The sequence below is a fragment of the Phalangium opilio genome, unplaced genomic scaffold (genome assembly GCF_054372755.1).
Source record: "Phalangium opilio isolate 3A_F unplaced genomic scaffold, DU_Popi_V2 ptg000093l_1, whole genome shotgun sequence".
Classification (NCBI taxonomy): domain Eukaryota; kingdom Metazoa; phylum Arthropoda; class Arachnida; order Opiliones; family Phalangiidae; genus Phalangium; species Phalangium opilio.
Window position 1 is genome coordinate 1425940 of NW_028324198.1, and position 14257 is coordinate 1440196.

At 37.1% G+C, this 14257-nt stretch overlaps 1 protein-coding gene across 1 annotated transcript; it reads left to right on the forward strand.

Annotated features, from left to right (window-relative positions):
- The first annotated feature begins 989 nt into the window (after positions 1-989).
- Positions 990-3547, forward strand: LOC149640179 (uncharacterized). The gene is made up of 4 exons (XM_089850625.1): positions 990-1100; positions 2374-2531; positions 2589-3366; positions 3437-3547. The coding sequence occupies exons 1-4, from the start codon at positions 990-992 to the stop codon at positions 3461-3463; spliced, it is 1074 nt and encodes a 357-aa protein (XP_089706751.1). The 3' UTR covers positions 3464-3547.
- The last annotated feature ends 10710 nt before the right edge of the window (positions 3548-14257 follow it).

Here is a 14257-nt window from a genome sequence, read left to right on the forward strand (position 1 = left end):
GAATACGTAGACAAGGTTGTTTTAATATGAGGAGAATATTTCGTTTTTTTTGTTGTAAATGAAGGTTAGGTTTCGTGAAATGAAACAAAGAAAAGAGCAAGCGCCTGCTTTCAGATAACTAAACGTATGAACCCTTGCATATCTGCCTAGTTATAATTGTTTCATCTAATTGACGCTCAATCGTTAGAAGTCTTTTATCTTTCACATTATCTCAAGGGTTAGGACGAATGACGTAACTCCAAGCATTGCCGCCCATAATGCAAACTTCATTCCCAAGTCGTTTAAGGTGATTGCGTGTACTTCGTTTTCAGTCGTTGAATGTTCAGGCCATTTTCTTTCTAGGTGGCGTTGATATGGTGTTTCTTGTCCAGTTTCTACGAAAGTTCGCAATCTGCAACATGAATTGTTGACATATTACTTTTCAATTATATAAACCAAGTGAAAATTGTATCCACCCGAGGGAAGGCTTAAAAGATTTCATCGACACTTTTGACCTGTGAATGAAAGCTTGTGGGGGCAACCTGGATGCCATTCAATTATCACACACGTAGATGGGAAATTATTAACGAAAATAATAACGAAAACACTTTTTAACATATATTCACTCGATAATATAATTTAATTATAATTTTTACTCGATAAAATAATTTAATTATAATATTTAAAGAAAAGTCATTTTGTGTGCAATCGAAAAAATGTTTCCAAGCACGGAAAGCCTAAAAATATCTTCATGGCATTTTTTGAAATAAAAGTGGTACTCAGTGGCGTAGGAACGAGTGTGTACCCCCTAAAAGTTTACTAGGGCTCCTAAATAGATCAGAAAGGGCGTCAAAATGTTACTTTAGTAAAATGAGGTGAATAGACCACTTCGGTATTAGGCACAGCCCCATTTTCCGTCGTAGAGCCCGTCTTTGGTAAGGCAAAAAGGTAGAGAGCTTATTCAGCTTAGCAAATTCGGGGCGCTGTAGACAGTTAACGCCTGCGCAGAGATGAATACCGAAATGATCTATTGCGAAAATAAAGCGGACACGGAGAAAACTTGTTTTAAAGGCAATGGCAGCATGAAAGTTTGCACGACGAAACCTAGTCTTTTTCCGGAAGTTTGCATCCTAATCGTCTGCTTCCTTTAGTGCCTGCCACTTACTCTTCAGAAGAAAGATGTTTCTCTATATCGAAGCTTTCAAAACGTACACCTAGATGTCCTATAATTCCAATAAAATCCTTTATTATAGAAAGTATCGTATTTTACCCTACAGTTTCATAAATCGTCCTTTAGAGTCCTATATTTTTGGGATTTTTAAGTAATTATTTATAATCTCAGTTGCATGACGTTTTAAACGTTGAATTAGCGAGATCTCATTTGGTCATATTTAAAAAACGCTCAGGAGATTTTTCCCTTTAATGTTCCCATAATTGAAATTAAATAATTTTAAAGTATACCAATTACTTTGCATTCTGAGCTGCGTTCCAATTGAATTTCTCCTAAGACCTTTTATCTTAAATGTCTAAGTTCACAGATTAAGCTCAATTTTGCACGACTTTTACATTATCTTTAATTATAAAAAGAATTATGAAAATTTGTTTTCTCTGAAAAACATGTCTTCGGGACCGTCCATAAACTTCGTCACACTCTTGTGGGGGGAGGGGGTTTGTAAGTTTGTGACGGTCCGTGACGAGGGGGGAGGGAGGGGTCCTTCGATGCGTGACGCCACAATTAAAATTAATTTTATTACGAAGTAGTAAGAGGTTGATTGACCCTTTTGTTATAGAAGAAAAAACACAACGTTTCAAAGTCCACCTTGAGAACGACCTCTACAATAATTTAACACTATTTTTATTCCATCATCGCTTAAATAGTAGAAACTGTAAGAGATAGACAGTTTAAGCTTACACCTCCAAAACGCGTACGGGTACGTGTAGTTCAAATATTTCAGAATTGGCGGGTTTATTACCCGTATCGGCCCCCAAGGTCCGCCTGTCTCTCTCTTTTTTTTTAAATGTAGCGGGAGTTTTCCTGAACTTGGCGTCCTCTATGGATGAGGTCTTGACTCTTGGGGGTTAACCCCTTAGCAGACGACTACTCGGTGAGTTTGAATTAAATTATCCGTTGAGATTCTTCTTGGAGAGTTGTCCTTTGTTTACTTTTGCCTGTCAGCCAGTAAATTTATTTAATTAATGAAGAGTAAATTGAAGAAAATTTGAAGATATGGTAATATTTTTATTAATTTCTTATGGAATTTAAAACATTTGAAGCTAGAGTTTTCTACTTCTTGGTAGTTCGGTTGAAAGAACAAAGAAAGCTAAAGAGAGCTAAAAAAGGAACAGGTTTGTTAAGGTTCCTAGGTTGCCTTTTCTAATTTTATTCCTTTGTAGATTGATGATAATTTATTGTTGTACGCTTCCGAAAACGACTTGTATGATGTGGAGGAGTTACTTATTTTGGGAGTGATTAAAAGTTCTAACCCAGCACCGTATCGCCAACGTTTTACGCTACTAAATTTATCGGTGGAGTTCTGTAAATTTAACTTTAGGTTAGGGTTTCTTGAAAATTTATTATATGTATCGTTACAATTTAGCACATGTTACAGGTTTTCAACTGATGACATCTATAGACTTGTGGATTTGTTAAGGCTACCGGATTTTATCATTTGCGAAAACAGAACGAAATCAGATAAATTTGAGGCGTTTTGCATTTTGTTGAGGCGAATGGTGTATCCCAATCGCTTAGGAGACCTGTGCCCCTTATTTAACCGCTCTGAAGCTGAGCTCTTTTACATATGCAAAGCTACGTTTAATTATATTTATAATCGGCACAAGCATTTGCTTCAGGATTTAAGAAGACAATGGCTCTTGAAGGAAGATTTAAAACGCTACGCAAAGGCTATTGCAGAAAGAGGAGCTCCGCTGAAAAATGGCTGGGGTCTTATTGACGGAACGGCCAGACCAATTTGTCGACCAAAACGGGATCAAAGGCTGTTCTACAGTGGACATAAGAGAATTCGCACTCTTAAGTATCAATCTATTTTGTCACCTGATGGAATTATTGTGAATTTGTTTGGACCAATTGAAGGCAGACGCCACGATTTGCATATGCTTCGTATTAGCGGTATAGTACAAGAGCTAGAAAATGTGTGTGGGGAAGAATACTGCATTTACGGAGACCCTGGATATCCATTACGGAATGCGTTGATTGTGCCCTTTCGTGGTGCCCAGCTATCCCCAGAAGAAGAGAGCTTCAACAAGAAAAAGAGTGCGGTAAGGGAGAGTGTCGAATGGGGGTTTGGAAAAATTCTCCAAAATTTTGCGTTCCTGGACTTCAAAAAGAACTTGAAGCTTCTCCTACAACCTGTGGGCATTTACTACATAGTAGGTGCTCTATTAACTAATGTGCACACTTGCATACATGGCAGCACATCTTCTTGTTATTTTGAAATAGATCCGCCAACTGACGAGCACTATCTAGAATACGATAGATATTAAAGTACCCAGAGTTCACAAGTGACCTGCTTTGCAAACGAGACGATTGAATAGGTAAATCAACAGTAGCGCTAATTATTTAATTTCAGAATTTCATCGTAAAATTGCGGGTTGAATAGGCAAATCAACAGTAGCGCTAATTATTTAATTTCAGAATTTCATCGTAAAATTGCAGATTGAATAGGCAAATCAACAGTAGCGCTAATTATTTAATTTCAGAATTTCACCAATCTTTTTTAAACGGTAGGTATAAATAGCTAGGTTTTAATTAGTTTTTTCCAGAACATTTCTTCGGTCTAGAGTGTTCCAAGATCATTTGGATCTTTTTAAACGGTGGGTATAATTCTTATTGAAAATATTTCATAGATTCAAAAGGCATCGAAAGTGTTATGCTAAGTAATAATTTGAATTAACAAGTGTACTGTTAAGTTATGCAAGTTAAACCAAAGCAGAAATTTAATGATCCATTGACAAATTTGATTCATTGACGTAGTTTCGTTTTATTCAAAATTTCCTTGTTAACCTAGTTTCTCAATCATTTTGTTCAATAACATAAGGGTCACTTTCCGTTCTTTCCTCTCAAGCTCAAACCTTTCTTCTCTTTCTTTCCTCTCCAGATCCAGCCTTTCTTCTCTTTCCTTCCTTTCACACTCTTGCCTCTTTACTTGCAATTCTAATTCTCGTTCTTTTAAATTAAGTTCCCTTTCTTTTACCTTCAGTTCTTCTTTTCTTATGTCCATTTCCATGATATTTTTCCCCGTAAATATTGAAAAACGTCTCTTCTGTGTCTTTTCGTATTTGAAGATACTTGATCTACAGTTTCATCCATATCTATAGTTAACATAAAAACTACATTACAACTGTAAAACCATATAGTCCAGTATCGAAAGGGGGGGCAGACTACCGGAACAACTGTAGAAACCAATTTCCGCTACTGGTTTGCTGCGCTCTTCTTCGACCCACCTTTTGATACTGTTTTTATATGACAAGTTTTTACCATTAACTGGGGTACTTGATTGTAAGGCCATTTTCCTTAGATCAACACCCCTGGCCGTATCCTCCGCTTCTTTACGCTTTTTCTGGCTTGTGGTAAATACCTCTGTATTAGTAAGGGCATTTTCACCCTCTTCTTTTAATTCCTTCAACTCTTGAAGAATTTCATCCCTTTCCGTTACTTCCTCTTCAGTTCCGGATTTTCGTAAATGTTTATTATCTTCTTTGATAAAATCGGAGAGGAGAAGAGTTGTTCTTTCTCTACAGCGTCTTGGGCGTATATTAGGGTACAATTCCTTTAATTTCTCTGCCACTTTGGCCCAAGCGGTTGCATTTGACGGTGATCTTAGTGAGTAAGGATTCACTAACACCACTTCCTTTAGCAATCTTATAACAGCAAGCAAGTTGAATCTGAATTGTGTCTTTTAAATTGCAGCCCCAGAGGCTCCATGATTATTTTTTCTGTGAAATAAATTTGATTAGTTAAAAAATAGCAACGTTATTAAATGCAGATGTCTTATACTTACTTTTTTTTGGTCTTTAGGGGGGAATTTTCCTTATCTACAATTTCAAACTCCTGCCCATTGAATTCTGTTAAAATACTTCTTTCACCAGTTTCAACAATTTTCTCCTGGAAACTATCGTCGCTCATTTCGTCGAAATTAGGCTGACTTATTTTAGACAGATTGGCATTTAATCTCGAAATGAACATGTTGGCACAATTAGCATTTGTCAAATGTAACAAAAATGGCGGCAACAAATAGCCGCACAAAACGTCCGACCTGCACGAATTTTCCCTCTAAATGGCGCGCAGTTATTAACTATCGGGCGCTATATTTACGCGTTTTCTCGCGGAGCTGCTTAACGATAAAAGCGACGCGTACGTGTAAGCTTTCCACACGTACCCATACGCGTTTTGGAGGTGTAAGCTTAAACTATCTATTTTCAAATTGTCTAACAACAGAATTTCCATATCTCTTTCCATAGACATTTATAGCTGTGTTCAATTGGACTTCAGCAGTCCTACTTTCTATCCATATAACATTCTGACTGAACACGACTATGTATACGGTCTTTGCGTGAAATAATAGGATAAGAAGTAGGGGTCAAAAGTCTGTTTACGGGTTAGTGAATACGGCGTTGAAAGGACATACTCCTGTAAACAGCAAGGAGACAAGAAAGGGGGAATGAAATATCGTCACAGGTTATACTTTAAACGAAGAGGATAGAAAGAAGTAGAAACTAACAGCTTCGGCAAGACATTTTTCGGCTTTCGTTTTTAATTTTACAAGCAATTTTAATTCCGTTAAAAATTATGAGAGGCCCCAAGCTTTTTCCCTTTCCCGGACGCACGCACGATTTGGAGGGGGAGAGGTAAAGTGCTAGCCCTCTGAATGAGAGAAGGTAAAGGTAAATTTAAGGGAGAGGGGAAGACAGGGGCCGATTTGGAGAGAAAGATAGAGGGAAAGCGCTGGCGCGCTCAATGAACAGAAGTAAAGAGAAGGTTGTAGCGGACAGCTACATTTGGGCCTTCACAAACATCATAATTCTTATAGACTTACCCATTCAGGCTCCAAATCATATGAACTTAACCCTAGGCTAATATCCATTCTAATAAAATGGAGTCTCTAGCTAGAGGGCGCTCTATTGATCCACTTTAACGCCCAATGTTGAGAAAGGCGGAACTAGAGATAAGTTACAAGTATATATATAGCCTGAAAAGCCTAGGGAACTGAGTTAGTTGGTTAGTTCGTGGAGTAGTAAACTAAGAAGCTAGTCAGTAGGAGTTCGACTAACACCTGTCATCGGAGAGATAGAAGGTCGACATCCCGACCCTCTAACTGCTTCTGTTTTTCAATCAGTAAATTCCCGCGCTTTGCTTAGTTTAATAGTCGCGTACCGTTTATATGGCTCTAAACAACATCTCTGTAAGTGTTTCAATTCTTTAGTACGGACATTCCCTGCTGGCGCTTCCCATAATTACTTTCACTCTACCTGGATAATAAAGAGATCATTATGTGTCGTCTAAATTTTGGTCTCAATTATTTCTTGACCTGCTAACCATAGCTTTTTAAGCCAATCTGTTACAAGGGAGAAATAATTGGCGAGCATGCCAGGACCCGAATATTTCGAGTGTTAGGTTAGGTTACATTTAATTTAAGATATTGGATAGCCTAGGCTTAGAGCCGTAGTCTTTAGGATCGGACTTTTAGGCTTATCGGTTAGTGCGGACTTTTTCCCCTCCGGTAAACCAGTTTGAACCAGTTATAAAATGTGGCGTAATCGAAACAATGCAGCCTCGGAGACGGAAAGCGACTCGGACGCTTCCCCCGTGTTGGCTGCGGGAGCTTGTCGCTCAAATAGATTAGCCAATCAGAGAGGCGCTAGCGCTGGATCACGTGATCCTCACCGTATTGCCGCTAGATGCGCTTTGTTAGAACTCCTTTTCTGTTGCACCTTCACAACCAAGGCTTACCACTAATACGCATGCCAATGTTAGTGTGCCTAGCTCTTAAGTGAACGGTAGCACTAGGCCTATAACCAGTACTACTTCAGTGGTAGGACAACAACCTGTGGTTACCACAAGTATTCATCCTTGCACAAATCCATTTGGTAACATAGCACCAATTTCGAACATTTCCTCAGTGTTAGGCCAACCAACAACTTCTGGTCCTTCACATTTTGTTCCTCAAGGAACTTTACCAGTAGCGGGTCGGGGTTCTGTAGCTTCCTATGGACCTATAAATTCCACCTAATTAATAAATTTTTGCCTGTTGCGGCACCAGATCCATCAATTGCCATGTTAAACACTAAGCATACTGAATTAACAGAGCTAGTGTCAACTTATGTAGTTTCCAGTACACTGTTAATAAAAAAGGGACATGATTGAACCATTTGAGGTTCAAAGTCATGCAACCCAGGGCCAACCATTTATGGTTTGAATACGAACCCTTTAAAATGGTTCAATATTGAACCTCTAAAAATGGTGCAATGTTGAACCTTTAAAAATGGTTCAATATTGAACCTCTAAAAATGGTTCAATATTGAACCTCTAAAAATGGTTCAATATTGAACTTTTAAAAATGGTTCAATATTGAACCTTTAAAATGGTTCATATTAATACCATTGAAAGGTTCAAACAAGTACTTTTGAAAGGTTCGAACGAATACTTTTGTAAGGTTCGAACGAGTACCTTTGTAAGGTTCGAACGAGTACCTTTGTAAGGTTCGAACGAGTACCTTTGTAAGGTTCGAACGACTACCTTTGTAAGGTTCGAACGACTACCTTTGTAAGGTTCGAACGACTACCTTTGTAAGGTTCGAACGACTACCTTTGTAAGGTTCGAACGACTACCTTTGTAAGGTTCGAACGAGTACCTTTGTAAGGTTCGAACGAGTACCTTTGCAAGGTTCGAACGAGTACCTTTGCAAGGTTCGAACGAGTACCTTTAAGAGTGTCACGTAACACCTTTAAGAATGGGAGAAATTTTGGTGGGATAGTAGTAGAAATTCTAGTATTTTTCCTAGACTTTTCATGAGGCATAACTCAAATATCGAGTGTGGTTTTACTGTTTAATAAAATTTTGACTATCCGCAGTATTATTAGCAATTGGTGCTATATTCATAGCAGGGTTCCATCTTGAGAGAACTTCATCCCCTATAGGGAGGAAAGTTCTCACATGCAGAACTATACCTCTTTAAGCGAGGGTTGTTGCATATAAAGTCATTTTAACGGGTTTATAAACTTCTGAAAAAGGCAGAAAGTTTTTGATTTGTACAAATGCATAGGGTATTAAATTAGTTTTGGAGGCTATAATATTCAAGCAGTAGGTATAGACGTTCTTGTTAAATTTAATAATCTCTTTTCACTAAGAGTTTTTCGAGCACCAGAAACGCGTTTAATCTAATTTGCACAACAGATTTTACAAAAAAATCCATTTAGTACTCTAATTTTTCTCAAAATAATGATAAAACATGTCACAAAAGCAAGTGCCCCACTTTGGCTTCAATAGCTGGCCCTACTGTGAGGCCAATACCTAACCTAGTCTCGTTTTTTAAGAGTATCGCCTAACACTATTAAGAGTGTCGCTTAACACCTGTAAGAGCATAGTTTTATGAAGGTACAACACCGCCAGATTACCAATTTCTTTGGTAGTTTTATTTAAAGGATGAAACTGTTTTCTTTCATGAATATCATCTTTAAAAAAAGGTTTAACAATTACGTTTTTCAATAATTTTTTTACTGTTTGTATTGACTTTAATATTAAAATATTAATGAAAATGAAAGGCCTTATTTAAGAAACCCGCAGTATTATAATTTTTACCTCTCCGAGTGACGTATGTCACGGAGAGGTATTACACAGGCCGTGTCTGTCTGTGTGTCTGTGTGTCTGTCTGTCAGACCCCACGTGACCGCGTTCACAGTTTGCGTATCGGAGCAAACGTGTTCCCAATTTCCGGACTGCATTGACAGTTCACGGAAATTTGGGTTTGTCTCCTCTGGCTATTCTACTTGAGTTCCAACACCACCAGCTTTGGTTTTCGTCCACTCCACATGGACACTAGTCTGTTCTTGCTAGCTTCCAAGCACAAACATCTTCTGTTCTTCGTCAATTTCACCTTGACACCAGCTTCTATGCACCACCATCTTCTGTTCTTCGTCAATTCCACATTGACACCAGCTTCTATGCACCACCATCTTCAGGTCTTTGTCCATTCTACATGGACGCCAGTCAGTCCATTCTGGCTTCTTTTCCTTCGTCATCGTTTGGTTTCAAGACATACGCGGCGATCGGCTAGGGTTACGAGAAACGTCTAGCCTCCCAATGGCAGGGCTTCCACCATCGGTTCACGCGAATGCGTTTTTATCTATTATTATAATGGAAACGAATCGTATATATACCCCAAAATTTGAATAAAGCGGGCAAGAGGGGTACCCTTCACTTTAAACGTCAATATTAGCAAAGTTTCGAAAGAAAATAGGAACAACTTTATTTTAAACGATTTAACTATTTTTAAAGTTATTTACTGGCGATTAAAATAATTAATATCATTTATATTTAATTAATTATTTAAGATAAACTTATTTCTATGTACTGACACAAGTGAGAGTTAACATAGAACGAGTAATGAAGATTGCATCTGAATCGAAACAGTACACGCATATCAAAGTTAATATGAAGCGAGTAGGGTGAAAAGATCTCTTACAAAACGATAACATTTCCTTTTTGCAGAATATTAGAAGGAAATATTTTAAATATTATTCGGCATTACGATTCTTTTAGTAGTTGTGTAGCTATAAAGCTCTGTTTCATCTCAATATTCCAAGAACATCTTTTGATATTAACATTTAAAATTTGGTGTTTACTTTTTAATTCATCTTTACTACATTTATATATAGTGTAAACGTAACTTTTAACTTCATTAAATAATAAGGATGTTAATACTTCATCTCTCCATACGTGTTGAAACGACTGGGTCTATGAGATAAGATAATCTAGATCTTAACCATAATTGACCTTGTTTCATGTCCTCTTATAGGAGGTCTTAACGGTTCAGATTGAGCCGAAAGTTAAATACACATTTAAGTGATAGATAATAGGTCCTCATTAGAATTATTGTGGATACGCAGGAAATTATTAAAACGCTTTATCATGGCAATATCTCGCCGATTAGAACTATGTATTTCCGGTTTGTCTCATTGGCTTGCGGACCTGTGTTTGGAAAGTAAATGCGTCTCGGCTCGGAGAGGTTTATTTTTGGTTTCCCAACTTGTTCATGTTTAATTTCAAACGGTGTTTTAATAGTGTTATTTTACACCGAATTTACACTTTTAATTGGCCCCTGAAAAATCAAGGTAATAAAACTCTCTTTCGGGTGTTTTTACGGTGTTTACACCGTTTTAACACGTTTTTAACACTTTCATTTCTTAGAGTGTTGAAAGGTTCGTCATCTTGTTTATTGCGAACCCCAATTAGTTGAATACAATGAACACAACCACTTTCTCAAATGTAGGCACTATTTTGTGACCCTTTCTGCTTTGAATGTGTAAACATTTATTTCCGACAAGCGGTTTTCAATGGGCGACATATTGAGGGAATTGCTTGGGCATTGAATTTCTAGATGGTTCTCTCCGAAATGCGCGGTTTTCAACCAAACGTTCATGCAGACTTATGTTGAAACTGACATCAAGAATTGAAGAATCGCTACTAATCTAGATGGAAATCTCTTTCCACCCTCTGGCCTTTGCGAACCATAGTGGAACAGAATGTCGCACCGGTGGCCACATCTTCACCAAAGGCAGATTTGAAGTATCATTCTACAATTGTTGACTTATACATTTGTGTAATATTCAAGGGTAAATGAATATGGCTCAATGCATTGATTCCGTGGTGGACGTGTATTCAGAACATTACAGTTAACATCACTGCCCCTTTACTGGAATGTCATTCGGTTATTTGGACGAGCTATGTTCAACTGTTCACTTTCTCTTTAAAATCATCCCTAATGATTCAAAACCCCTTATTTAGCATTTGGAAATGGGAAGTGGCGACTTAAAAAAAAACACTTTGTAAAAAATATATTCAAACAATAATATAAGATAGGTTTTTTATCAATTGTATCAGATCAATAATTTGCGGCTTATTGTTAAAACAAGACGTCGCGGGAGAGAAAGTTTTTAATTGCGTCGACTGTACCATCCTTTCTGCAAATGCTAGTTTCGCGAACGACATTCTTATCACGCCTTTCAATCAAAGTAGCAGGGTGCAAGAGAGAATAAACCGAGAGAAAGGAAATGCATCAAAAACTGTAGTCTTGTGACCAAACTAGAAAACCAAAACTGTCAATAGAGTAGTATCACTCCATCTTAACTTCCCACAAGCTCTAATAAAGGCAGTGAGCCGAAATACTCTATAGAAAATGATTCGTGCTAATAATGTTGCAAAATCTTATAAACAAGCAAGTTTCCGACTCCTCAAAACCAAAAACCTACCTTTTCAACCCAAAATGGTTTCGTCCATTGAATTTCTTGTGCATTTTGAGCTTAAAGGTTCTGAAACAAAATACTTAGAAATAGGCTACTTTCAGCTTGACAGCGCTAAATATACCGCTTAGTAAAATTTAAAGAACAGTAGTATCGTACATTTACTTACTATTAAAAAACACCGCTATATGCACTTAAAAACGGTGACATAATGCGACCTCAAATGTACACATTATTTAGTGGTTATAATAGCATACATTTTAAAAATATATTTCAAATTTGTAAGCCCCCTCAAATTCAAAACTCGTTACGTTAAATTTGAGATATGTATTATTATTCCCCTTTAAACGTGCTAAAAAATCTCCGTCACAAAAATATTACGAGCCGCAACCTGAGGCGCCCGTAATGGTTTATCATTAAACGTTTAAAATTGTGTTAAAGCACCTTCAATTTTTTTAATTTGAACCTTAATAAAAATTAACATTTAGTGTTATGGCATTGAACCTTGTGAGGTTTCTCACTGAACCTTCCCTGATTTAGCATTGAACCTTTTATTTAAATTAAGTTTGCATGGTTTCTTACTCCACCTTCGATGGTTTAGATTTGAACCTTATATTTAAATGAACCTTGCTAGGTTTATACCTGAACCTTCCATGGTTTAGCATTGAACCATCCATGGTTTAGCATTGAACCTTTTATTTAGATTAACTTTGTATGGTTTCTTACTACACCTTCGATGGTTTAGAATTGAACCTTATATTTAAATGAACCTTGCTAGATTTATACCTGAACCTTCCATGGTTTAGCATTGACCCTTCCATGATTTAGAATTGAATCTTTTTTCATATGACCCATGAGAGGTTTGTCATTCAACCTTTCATGATTTAGAATTGAACCTTTCATACAAATGAACTTCGTAAGGTTTATCTCTGAACCTTGCATCGTGATAATTTGAACCTTAAAAGGTTTATATAGGAGCCTTTCATGCGGATGAACCCTTTAAGGTACACCAGTGAACCATTGTTTTAGATTTTACCATTTTAGGTTTTTTATAGCACCATTTGTGTCGATTGAACCCTCCATGGTTAAAAACCGAACCCCATCTGAACCTTTTCCAATAACAGTGTACCACGAACAATGCTACTATAGCTTCAAACATGTCACAAGGTCCTAGGATATTAAAACCGGATTTTAGATTTAATGGTAATTACACAGAAGCTGCCAATTTCCTGTATCAATTAGACGGCTTTCAATTGCTACATTCCTTAAATGAAATTGATTTTTTACGATTAATGCCTACTATAATGGTGGATGGAGCAAGAGTATGGTATCGGCAGGAGAGGATGGAAGAGGAAATGTCCTTACTTAATTTTAAGCTAAGAATCCAGGCTTACTTTATGTCTGAAGATAAACAACGGTTTATCATGACAGAATTAATTACTACTAAACAAAGTCAGGATGAAAGTGTGGTTCAGTTTATTGAACGTATGCAAAATATGAATTTTGCCTTTTGTAATCCTTTCAGGGAGTTAGAATTACTTTCCTTGTTAGAAGAACACTTACGTCCTGACATTAGTTTATATTTACAAAGATATTATAATACTATTTCTGATTTAAGCTTACATGCTCAGACAGTAGAATCACGACTTAGGGCTTGTCAAACTAGAGTAACCTCTAGTTCTTCCAGAAGTGATAGTTCTCGAAGTATGACCGCAGCCAGTCAGGTTACCCAAGCCACGTCTAATTCTAGTAGCTCTACTAAGCTAGTACGCCATAAATGTGGGAAGGCGGGACATATTAGATCTAATTGTCCGCATTCAAAGAGAAATAAGCCTGTTTCTCCTAAATCCAAGGCATCGCAAACTAGTAAGAAGAAGAAGGGAAACTAGATAGCAAGAAGGAAAGAAGAGGGTCTCTTTCTTGCAATTTTAAAACTCCTCCTAATTCCTATCGTTTGCCTTGTCTTTAAAATTTCCCCATACTAGAATTATTCTAGCTAGAGTAGATCAGGGTTCTGATACTAGTTTTATATCAACTAAGGCATACTCGGACATACTTATGGACCTTCATGACACAGACCCTGACACATATATAGGCAAAATACCGAAGATTGCATCTTTTTGCAAAATGGGCAGTACTTCTTTACTACTAGTAGTGTAGAATTAGAATTCACTATTTATGGGACTTCATTCACACTCTATTTCCACATTGTCCCTGATCTGTTCCGTGACATCATTCTAGGCGCGGATTTCCTTATGAGAAATTTAGCTATCATAGACTTTCCTAGTGTAACGGTAACTTTGTTAGGCAAACCCAATTCTTTGTATTAATATTTTCTTTGAATATTGGGTGGTTAAAAAATAAAACACTGGAAATGGTCAGTAGATTAAAAACAAGACACAAATTTGATAATTACCGTCGCCGAGGCACTGTAAGCACGCACGCGGCACGTACGATTCGCGAAGCGGCACGAGTATCGGAGTATCACCGAGACACCCACACTTTTTACTCCATGTTTCAATTTTATTGTGCTTCCGTAACTAAGAGGGTTTTCAGAATCTTAATATGCTCGGCTTAATTTTGATTCCATTGTTATTGCTAAGCTTAAATTCTATTACCCTATTCCTTTTATTTAGAATTGATTTCACTATAACAATACAACTGTATTCATACGCTATAAGTTATCACCATAAGTCTATGATACTCTCTATAAGTATGGGTCTATAGGATATATGCCAAAAGCATTAATCACCTACGTAAATAGTAAGAATTTAACAATAGAATTTTTCCTGGAATTGAGTAG

Bases quoted from the DNA above. Each gene is read 5' to 3' on its own strand.
- LOC149640179 (XM_089850625.1), top strand. From the start codon at position 990: ATGAATACCGAAATGATCTATTGCGAAAATAAAGCGGACACGGAGAAA. The intron at 2,532-2,588 runs GTTAGGGTTTCT...CACATGTTACAG, and splicing joins TTCTGTAAATTTAACTTTAG to GTTTTCAACTGATGACATCT. The intron at 3,367-3,436 runs GTAGGTGCTCTA...ATTTTGAAATAG, and splicing joins CTGTGGGCATTTACTACATA to ATCCGCCAACTGACGAGCAC.